This window comes from Vicia villosa, linkage group LG4 (genome assembly GCF_029867415.1).
Source record: "Vicia villosa cultivar HV-30 ecotype Madison, WI linkage group LG4, Vvil1.0, whole genome shotgun sequence".
NCBI lineage: Eukaryota > Viridiplantae > Streptophyta > Magnoliopsida > Fabales > Fabaceae > Vicia > Vicia villosa.
The window spans coordinates 145,777,664-145,789,292 of record NC_081183.1 but is presented as its reverse complement, the minus strand read 5'-3'; the positions used below and the strand labels follow the sequence as shown (position 1 = coordinate 145,789,292).

At 32.4% G+C, this 11,629-nt stretch overlaps 1 protein-coding gene across 1 annotated transcript; it reads right to left on the bottom strand.

The window, feature by feature from the left end:
* Positions 1-5,273: 5,273 nt before the first annotated feature.
* On the bottom strand, positions 5,274-7,515 carry LOC131598020 (uncharacterized). The gene is made up of 9 exons (XM_058870669.1): positions 7,489-7,515; positions 7,132-7,399; positions 6,830-7,048; positions 6,643-6,736; positions 6,368-6,506; positions 6,127-6,284; positions 5,905-6,025; positions 5,660-5,830; positions 5,274-5,426 (listed from the first exon to the last, which is right to left on the bottom strand). Exons 1-9 carry the CDS (start codon positions 7,513-7,515, stop codon positions 5,274-5,276), a joined length of 1,350 nt encoding a protein of 449 aa, XP_058726652.1.
* Between the last annotated feature and the right edge of the window lie 4,114 nt (positions 7,516-11,629).

The window sequence follows — 11,629 nt, the reverse complement described above, 5'->3', positions numbered from 1 at the left end:
AAGTGATTGGAAAACCTCCTTGTATACAACATTTGTGGTAGTGGAAATTGTCTCCTAATCAACTTAAATGGCCACGGTGACTCTGAAGGGGACATAGACATTCGAGGAATGTAAAAAAGGTTATCTATGTTCTTGCCAGAAATAATTTTTGCCTCAATGACATGATTGATCGATCTTGTGACAATCAATCTTATTCCATCACACAATGAATGTGATTGATCCAAATTTCATACAAGCATATAAGAATAATAATAATCGTTAAATAAATAAAAAAGACCTTTTAATTATTGAAAAAAAAAAGTTATGGGATATAAGAAATAGATTACAAAGTTATTTCATAACAAAAAGTATTTTCTATAGATTACAAAGTTATCATATATGGATTTGGAAAATCAAAACAATGCATATAACAATAATAATATATAGGGGTGGTAATATAATAATATTAACAATTATAACTCATTTATAATCATAAGATGTTTGGAATAAATAAATTGTTAATAAAAAATAACAATTATAACAGATATAACATATTTAAATAAAATAGGAAACATATAAGAAATCCTTGTTACTAAAAATTTAGTTAAAGATAACAATTATTTTTAAAAAAACATAATTTAGAAATAAAATTTTGATACAATCAATTAAATATTGCTGATATACTTTGAATAACATATCAATAAAATAATAAAAAGATTATATTACATTATTTAATTAATAGTCATAAGTCAATATTCTATATAGTTAGTCAATTAACAAATTCAGTTAAACATTAAGGAAAAAATGGTGGGAGATTATATTAATATATTAATACAAAGTAAGTTTAAATTGTTATTTAAATACTGTTTGTATATTTTTTAAACATGGTTGATATATTTAGAATATCTCAACAGTTGCACGTTTACCTAATATGTCTCTGGTATTTGGAAAAGTGGTGTCAATTAATGACCAATGCAATTATGAAGACGAAGCTGAACGGGTTCCAAGGAACACATACATCACGTTTGCAGAAGTTGCATCACTGGGATAAGTGTTGTAGCTCACAAATATATACTCGACAGTGCTTTCCGAGAGACAGTAGCTGAGTAGCGACAACATCCAAACTTGGCCATCTGAAAATGTCACGCTCATCCGAAATCGCCAAAGCATGCAGGTGAAAATTTTGTCTTCCATCGGCAATCTTATCCTTTCTGTTTCTTCTTCAACATTTTTATTTTGATTTAGACCTCTTTCTATCTATGTAGGAATTTAAAATTCATTGTGGTTGATGATCGGTGGGAGAGATTTGCCGTCAAAAGGAAGTTGAGACGATTGTCTCAGGATCTCCGTAGGTCCTTGAGATGGAAGAAAGGTCAGGTGACCAAGTTGTGCGTGAGTTTGGGTTTAAGCGTATCGGACAGCGATGCATGCATATGGGAAAAGGAGAAGAAGATGAGGAATATCGCAGGTGTGTGGCAACGAAAGATGGTTGAAATCAAGTGGAGGGGAAAACATGAGGCAAAGAAGCTTGGTCTAGGGTTTGCTGTAGTTGACGATGTTCAATCTGTAGCAGATGTAATGATCAGCGCGGGGCTTGATGTGAATCACAGAGTCGTGGATGTGTGCGAGGGACTGTCTATCGTGTATATCGATTTAGAAACTGAAAGGTATGCCATTATTTTAGTTAGATATACTAATATTTACTTTTGTTCTTAGATTTCGTTCTTCTATATCCATATTGTAATCCACTTTGTATGTTGTATGATAGTGAATGGAAGGTCTGGTCAGAATTGGTTTCCAACATGTAAAATTGGTATGTGATATGTGTCTCAGTGTAATTATGGTATAACATTGACATTCAGAATTTAATGTGGTGATATGTAAGAAACTGCCATTTTTTCTAACATTTTTATGGTTGTCCAATGCAGGAATTTTTGATGAGGAAAACATATGGTGGCAGTGGTTTGTTAGTCCAGGTTTTGTTTTGTTTGAAGGACTGAAGCTTAGCATTCATCCGTCTTCAGGAGATGTTGAATTTAGCCATTTCTGATTAGTTTATTTCCTCATTTGAAGTTTGTTTTAATTATAAATTAGGATTAGCATTGGACTGTAATGATTTCTGGATTTATTGCTACAATATATTGGTTCAAGCTTAACATGATCTATATATGGATCTGTGTGATTTCACAGATTTAGTATTCTTGATTTATGACATAGTGTATATATGCATCTGTTTCTCTCTGCAATTGTTCCTCATATAATTCTCTTTGATATGTTTATAGTGTTGTTGCTTATATTCTTCTCATTGTAATGTATGCTGCTTCTTGATATCTTTGCAATTGTAATGTATGCTGCAATTGTAATGGACCTGTTGCTCTCTGCAATTGTTCCTCATTCGATTCTCTTTGATATGTTTATCGTGTTGTTGCTTATATTCTTCTCATTGAAATTTATGATGCTTCTTGATATCTCTGCAATTGTAATGTATGCTGCAATTGCAATGGATCTGTTGCTCTCTGCATTTGTTCCTCATTTGATTCTCTTTGATACGTTTTTTGTGTTGTTGCTTATATTCTTCTCATTTTAATGTATGTTGCTTCTTGACATATTTGCAATTGAAATGTATGCTGCAATTGTAATGGAGATGTTGCTCTTTGCAATTGTTCCTCATTTGATTCTCTTTGATATGTTTATAGTGTTGTTGCTCATAGTACAATGTTTGTATGCTTGAATGCTTGCTCATGGTGATCTTTCCAAAAATGATAGCATATATATATATATATATATATATATATATATATATATATATATATATATATATATATATATATATATATATATATATATATATATATATATATATATATATATATATATATATATATATATATATATATATATATATAGTTTAATTGATAAAATGCATGACAAAACAGTATGTTTGAATTGGTTTTGCTTTTAATTGTGAGCTTAGAAAGTATAACAATAAATTGTTTGTATCAAATTAAGTTTTTTATAGTGTTTCATTGCATCAGAATACTTATTCTCTTGATGATCCTCTCTTTGTCATTATATTTTTTTCATATTACTTCAAAATTGTGGATATCAATATTATTATTACTTGATTTTCTCAATGTCATTGTTTTTCCTAATAAATATTACAAATCTATTATAATAATATATAAAAAATAAAGTACCTGATAATTACACTTTAAGCCCTTTGATTAAATAACTAAAACCGTTCAAATTCCATGGTTAAATTCGTCTTCTTTATAAATAAAGCCACCATATTCATTTGAAATTAACAGATTTAGTATTTCGCTTCCCACGCCTTATTTATGTTTCACTTGGAACAAAAATTAAACAGATTTATCCAAAGCCATTTCAATTCTTTTGGTTTTGTTCCACCACCAGCCTTATTTTGAGTCCATCGACTAAACAGAACAATATTCTTTCCCTCTTCATCTTTCTCAAATGTCTCTTTACAGATTCACCAAACCATACTATTTGCTTCTTCCCAAAACCAATGCATCTTACTCTCTCATCAAAACCGAACAAAAACAAAAGCAAACAAAACAGAGTCACATTCTCGCAAAGAAAAAATACTTCTATCTTTTTTTATCCATCTTGAAAAGCTTATTATATAATGAGTCTTCACACATTAAGCATGATGAAACTACTATATATATATATATAATATGCAAACATTAAACCAATCTATAAATAGACAATAATTTTCAAACAGCTAAAAAAATAGTATTTTATAAAGAAAATACCACATAAACTTAGTTCGCGCCGAAATCAGAAAGAAATACAATAGGTTAAAATTAAACACTTAATTTGTCCCATAATATAAGAATCACAGAAAATAAAGCAAAATAAAATCTTCAACCAAAAGAAAATATCCTACAAAGTTGGTTACAACACAATTTAAAAAATAAGCCATCAGATATCACTCCTTATTGATATCTTTGATTAACTTTGTCGAAGAAAACTGGACACCTTCGATTTCCTCAGCAGCATCACTTAAAATTCCCTTAGCAGGTTTCAGTTTAGTATTTGAGATAGAAGGATCATAATCGGCTGAGACAGACAGAGGTCCCTGAAGCTACATATTAAGTATCATCATCATCTTCATCGTCTTTGTTGAAGATTTCAAGCTTCAAAGAAGCTACACATTCTACAAATCGTCAACTGCGAATATATCGAGTTTAAACCGACAACAGTTATAATCTCATAAGCCATAATAAAATATACAAAAAAAATAACAACTACAGCAAAATCTTTAACAATACCTGGGCACGGGACTTGGACTTATGTGTTTTGCATACCACTCAAGCTTTCCATCCCCCGGAGTCACACTTTTTGTGCATTCAACAAATACATCGCAATACCATCCGGCTTTGCCAACATTCAATTTACGCAGAGTCGCAACAGTTGCACATGTAGTTTCCTATCAAATAAAACCAATATATATTTACTGTAAGCAATACAATATTAATAGTATACGATTAAAGGATGTGATCTCTTGCCTTTTGCAAAATCCCTATTTATGCAAGACTTGATATATCAGATATCCATGCTAATTTATCAAAGTCTGAGTAGTATGACTTTTGGGATGCAGTAACTTGCACACTTGAATTTGACAACTTTGAAAAATCACCTCTAAAACTGCAATTTAGAATTATATTTTCTATAAGCAGTTAAATCACCTCTGTCACCTCTGAAAGCAGCAATTTACGTTGTTACTCATCATATGGGCATTTTCAATTTAACAATGTCAAGATTTCTAAATGACAAAGTTTATGTTTTTTTAATACAGGGATAGTTAGGCTTGTTTAGATAGTTTGTTTTTTAATTAGAGTGTTTGTTTTTCAACTATCAGTTGAAAAGCATATACAAAAGCATACCAATACAACATGACAGTGGTAAAGATAAAACTTTCTAACTTTTTTCAGAATTCGGTCAATTGAAATCTTAATTAATATATGACAGCAAGGGTATATCATTTAAGCAACTCAATTTTAAATTCATTAGTAACATTTCAAACAGGAGTATATTTGAAACAGTGCACATCATGATAAACTTAAATCCAGGAAACCCCTGTCTATATCATAACTAAATGGAGAAATTCAAATTACGAATAACTATGTCTTTATAAAACGTCAATTCCAGCAATAGATATAAACTCAGTTTCATAACAACAAAACAAAACAACATTCAACAACTTAAATAAAGTAATTGTCTTTATCCAACGGGAATGTAAATTTAAAACTTAGCAAATTTGAAGCCAACTATTTCTCCTTTTTAATATCTCTGGCCAGCTTGGTTGATGATTGTTGAACACTATCATTATCCTCTATTGCATCATTTATAAGTCTCTTACATGGAGTGAGCCCTGAATTTTCAATGGTCAGGTCATTTTCTGCAGATGCAGATACAGGTTCCTATAATGAATTAAAAAAGGCAACCATAAGATTTATAATTATGTCACAGTTGTTATGTTACTCATCATAAAAAGAATACCACATGTAAAAAATACATACAGAAATGCTATTCATATCATCCTGGGACAGAGGTTTTGGTGCTCGAAGCTTTGAGGTCTGGTGAAAATAAAAAACAGTTAGTGTACGCCCTAAGAAAACTAAGCACTCATCAAACAAAGATTACAAAAGATTACCTCTTCAAATTTGAAACTCTCCTTAATTTTATTACGCACATCTTCATCAGTCTTGAAGCCAATGACAGAAAGTCTCCCATTTTTAGGCTGATAAACAGCTCTAATTGCCAATTCTTTTGCCAATATTGAGTCAAGTTCATAAGGGAATTCAAGTGGATCGTAATCACCAGACTATGAGAATAAAAAGTATTAGACACCTTAAAAATAACTTGATTCAAATACTGTTGTATGCAACATTTACATACCTGAGTTAAATCCATCTTCATTTGAAGAGCAGACTTCCCAATCAACTTCACGCAGTCCGTGTCCCAAAAGACGAACTTTGCCTTCGAACTGCCGTCAACAGCCATTATATCAAGCTTATACCTAAATGATTCATGGCACATAGGAGAACACATCAATCTACACTGTTTGTAAGAAAATATAAACATTACTAGTTGGAAATGGAAGATGAATATAAAGTATACCGTGGCACAGGTTCTGGGCTAATATGCTCTTTAAAACACTTCAGCTTTCCATCCTTGGCAGTCACACTTCTTGTGCATTCCACACATCCATCATAGTACCATCCAATCTGGCCAGCATCAAACTTATCGAGGGTAGCAACGGTAACACAGGTTGTTTCCTACAAAATTGGCCAGTATAAATGACAGTTATATGAGGCTTTAGGAACAATAACAGTATAAGGAAACAGTCAATCTTTCTTACATGTTGCAGATTTGTAATTTCAGAGAGACTCATTATTTCAGCCTTCCAAACAAACTTGTCATAGTCAGAATAAAATGAGTTTTGCGTTGCCTCAACTTGTACACTTGAAGATGATAACAAAGGCAAATCAACACCAAGTCTGAAAAATGTAAACACAATATTTAATATATTAAAATCAACATCAAGTTAAATAAATGATTATGCAAGACAGTTAAGAAGAAGATCAATAAGCATTCCAAACGATATAATAAAGAAACAGGCACATGCTTTAGTACCTTTCTTTTAGATTCTTGACTTCCTCAATAGCAGGGTCATTAATCAACAGTTTCGTTCCATTCCATGTGTTGGAAACACTAATTGGAAATCCTCCTGAATCACAAGAAATTGAAGAAACAGTTAGAACTGTTGGATATAAAAGAAAATAGCCAGTTACATCTAAATTATTGTATCATGCATGATTACCTTGAGCCTCTTTAACCCTTGCATTGATTAGCACAATGACAATATCAGAGGCTTGCTTATTATTCTTATAATACTCATATAGCTGAACTGCAAGTTGCCCCCAAAGAGTACATTGTACAACTGTTTTGCTGGCATCTACAATAGAAAAAACTATTCTGTTCTTGCTGTTGTCACCGTTAACTTGGGTTTGAGTGATATCAGTGATTCCTCCTATCAAATCTAAGAAAAAAAACAATGGATTGGTTAAAGTTTCTCAACAAAAAAAAATTATAATTCCTGAAATTAGGGTGTAGGGAACTTACCAACCAACAAATTTGATTGAAACCTTCCTTCAACTATGGAATTCAAACCAATAATGTTAAGGTAGTTATGAGGGATATCAGGAAATTCTGCTTTCTTAACAGAAGTTGACCCACAAAAAACCAATTTGTATGTATGATTTGTCGACTTAAAAGCAAAATCATTCTTCCCAACTTTAAAATTTTGCATGATATAAGAGTTTCCTGTTTCAATTTCATATTTGAATTTCGAAAGCAAATAAGCAGGCACAACAGCCTGAATCATATCACGCTGCAGGAAATAAACATTTCATCATCAGTGGTTAATCACACAAAACATATTATAAGTAATTATTGGGGAACCCTATCTTGTTACAGTACCTTAGAATCAACCAAAACCATCTCCATGTGTTCTTTGTTTTAAGAACTTGTGACCGTCCACAGATGTTTGCACCTAACAGCGATCTTCCACAAATCTTTTGAATCATTGATCTCTTTCAATGGCTCAATTGGGCGAGACATGATTCACATACAAACACTGCAAGAAAATTAGAAATATCAGTTAATCATCAAAGATTAATAATATGGAGATGAATATAAATAGTGTTTAATAGAAGTTAGAGACGGAGGTGATGGAGACGAAGGTGTTGTCTTGAGATGAAGGAGGAGTGAAAAACGGGGCGGAGGTGATGGAGACGAAGGATTTGTCTTGAGATGGAAGAGGAGAGAAAATCGCAGGGTACTGAGATGCAGCAGATTAGACATAGTTATGCATTTGGTCATGTTTTATGCAGCCTATGGAACACAAAAGGTTTATTGAACAATGAAAGGTTGCAGTTAATGAAGAAATGGAGTTCTGTGTTTTCCAAGCCAAATATTATGTTTTTTTTTCTTTGATTCCCGTGGCCAGGGATTTATTGTGTAGGGGAGTAATTATGGGTTGACTTATATTATCAATGCAACTTTTAACATTATTTCACCTATATTATAAAATAATAAAATAATATAATATAAAATAGATAATAAAATAGATAAAAAAAAGAAAAAACCAAATAAAAAAAATGAAACCAACCAATTAAACAGTGACACAATAGATAGCATTTAATGTCAAATGAATATGGTGGCTTTATTTTTCAGAAGGACAAATTTACCCATGGAATTTGAACGGTTTTAGTTATTTAATCAGAGGGCTTAAAGTGTAATTATCAGGTACTTTACTTTTTATATATTATAATATATATATATATATATATATATATATATATATATATATATATATATATGGATGAATATTTTAAATATCACTTATCTGAGTTTATGATGACTCTCTACTTATGTTATATAAATTTTATTCATTACATCCCTTTTTATAAAATTAAAACTATAATATTAAAATACAGACCGGACTGACTCATCGAGCTGCACAGGCCTTTGAAAAATAGGCCGAGCTTATTTTCTGTAGTTCATTAAACAATTGGGCTGGGCCGGGCCAATCCATTTAAATATATTGGCCTACCGGACCGAAGCGGGCCAATATAAAATTCATCTGACCAATGAAATTAGTATGAGGATGAAGAGCTTCCAAAATTTTAAAACTTGAAAATCAAGTATCTTTTTTAAAACGTTTGTGATTTCCATTTCTTATAATTTAAGTAGGTCGGTTTAATCTCTGTTGAAATTTAAAGTCACTTTTAAAGAGAGACTATTATAGTATATTAAAAAAAAATAACTTTTATGTTTATAATTTAAGTAGGGTCGGTTTAATCTCTATTGAAATTTAAAGTCACTTTTAAAGAGAGATTATTAAAGTATATTAAAAAAAATTAACTTTTATGTTTACCAAGAGTTGAACCAATATGGACAGGAGTAAGAATGGGACATTTTGGGTTTGGAAATGTTGATTGTGGCTTGTGTGGAAAATATATGGAGAGCACATGTTTTTAGAGGTTGCATTCAGGTTAGGAGTATTTGGGATAGAACTATTCTCAGCGATACTGCTCAGCACTTCTATACGGTAGAGCTGCAAGAGTGGTTAAATCTTAATATGGACAGTAGGTTTGTATCCAGTATCCAAGGTGTTGGTAATTGGCCAGAATTTTAGGCCACAACATGTCATGCAATTTGGGACTGGCGGAATAAAGCGAAGCACGATGAGCATTTTCGCAGACCTGTGGATTTGGTTAGTGTAATTGCTACGAATATGCTTCATTACAAGGCCGCCGCTTGTAATAATCTCATCATGGAGCGAGATAAAATTGAGATGCAAATTAAATGGTGCAGGCCTAATAACGGCTTTATCAAAATTAATGTTGATGGGGCACATTCTATTAATGGAGGGTCTGGTTGTGGAGGAATTATTAGAGATGAGGAGGGAAGATGGTGTGGTGGTTTTGCTAGAGGGGTGGGCAGTAGTAATTTCTTGTGTGCAGAGCTGTGGGGTATTCATGAGGGGCTAAAGTTGGTGGTGGAGAAAGGTTTTAAGCATGTTGTGCTTGAGTCGGACTCGAAAGAAGCAGTGGATATTAGTAACAAGCAGAGTGGCAACAAAATGAGTAATAGCAATTTGGTGCGTAAAATCCATTTTTGGATGAATGCTTTAGATAAGGTGGAGATTCGACATATTTATCGAGAGATTAATGGTTGTGTGAATCGTCTTGCTCTTTTCGGTAAAGAGTTGAGGATTGGTTATGTTTCCTTTCTAACTATCCCTAGTTGGCTTGTTGATTTATTTGTTAAAGATTCTAAGGGTGTTTTGTACCCTAGAATAGTGTGTGTTTAGTTTTTTGTTCCTTGGGCTTAGGCCCTCCCTTTGATAAAAAAAAAAAGAGTTGAACCAAAATCCGAAAGATAGAAGACCTTCCTTTTATCCATTCCACAATGAGAATATAGAAAAGTTATGTGATTTTATAAATTAAACTTTTTTAGACTTATTTTTAATCCAAAATTTTGAAGCATATTATAGGGTCGCCTTATCCTTCGCCGACTTTGAATCTAAGACATATTTTATTAGAACCTGATGCCAAACACGATGAATGGCTTGCCAAATGCTAGAACAATTAGTCTGAAATTGAACTTGGAGAAAATAATTTAACCCACAATTATACTTAGTTTTCACTACTTGAATATTAAGTTTCTTTAGATTAGAAACAAGATTTCAAACGAGCTTTAACAGATATATGCTTTATTCAAAATTCAACATATTTTTGTAACCATGACCCTATTTTCTTTAGAGTGGTAATATCTACAATATAAGAAAGTTAGATGCTCTAGAAAAGACCCAACTACCCTTTTGCTTTGTTAGAGAGCCACGTGGCTACCTCCTTTGCATTTCTTTGCTTTTTCTTTTGCTTTTGTTGTCTACTACCAACACTAGGGTTACTTCTATTTTGAAAAAACCACGTTCTCTCTCTTCCTCTACCTCTCTCTTCCTCTTCCTCTTCTCTCTTTCTGATATTGTTCTCTTCTGATTTCTGTGCAGATGAATATGATGTTGATGGAGACGGTGAACATGTTGCTGATGATATCGTGATGTTGATGGTTTGTTTATTGAACCTATGGAATTTGTGGTCGGAGTTGAATCGTATACGACGAAGAAGACGCCGATTCTCCTCAGATTTTAGAGGTTTGATTTTTACTTTATTATTTTACATTCATTTCAAAATCTTCATATCCTTCAGTTTTACCCTTTCCAGATCTGTAACCGTTCAATCACAGCAATCCAGAGCATTCGTTTTACCGAACCTTTTCAGATCCCCTTTTCATATCGTCACTACTATCCATACCATTGGTAAGATTTTGTTACTATGCTTTTATTGAATGTGTCTGATTGTATGGTTATCGTGATGTGCGTTAGATATGTGGTGTTCAGTTTCACGGTGGTCGATCTGTGTTGGCAATAACGTGTTTCCGTCAGTGACTGTGGTGGTGGTAAGATTCAGAATGAACTCTGTCTGAATTTTTCAGTTTAGGTTTTGTTATTAACTTACCCTCCCTTAAACCCTAATTTTAGGTTGATTTAATAATGGTATGGATTCATGGTTTGAAATTTAGCTTGGCTATTCATGATTCAATATCTTAAAATTGTAAGCACTCATAATCAATGCTTTTGGGGAGATTTCTTTTTCATAAACGTTTTGGACTTGAACATGTGAGCTATGTTTTAGCCAGACATGCAAATTTCTTTGCATGAAAAGCAATAAATATGAGGGTTCATATCTGATCCTGAAGTTGTATTAGCTTGCTGCTTATACTGGTATGTGTTTACCCGGTGCAGGTCAGGAATGGTGACGATGTTAGCTGGTAGTTAAAGGTTAAGTCCAAAGGAAATCGAAGGTTAGATGTTAAGGTGGGTTCTGTTATTGAACCTGAACTTGTGTATTGACTGGATATGATTGTTTTTGTGATGCAATAATTTATTCTATGTTGATTGGACATAAGTGTTAGGGGATAAGTTTTGGAAGTTGAAAGTTAATACTTGATGTATGGATGGTTGTTAATTATGTAACTTGCAGTAGATTTTTTC

Coding starts and splice junctions, on each gene's coding strand:
- LOC131598020 (XM_058870669.1), bottom strand. CDS start 7,515: ATGGAGATGGTTTTGGTTGATTCTAAG. Junction 7,400..7,488: donor TGGTTTTGGTTGATTCTAAG/GTACTGTAACAA, acceptor TATTTCCTGCAG/CGTGATATGATTCAGGCTGT. Junction 5,831..5,904: donor TGAAGATGGATTTAACTCAG/GTATGTAAATGT, acceptor TTATTCTCATAG/TCTGGTGATTACGATCCACT.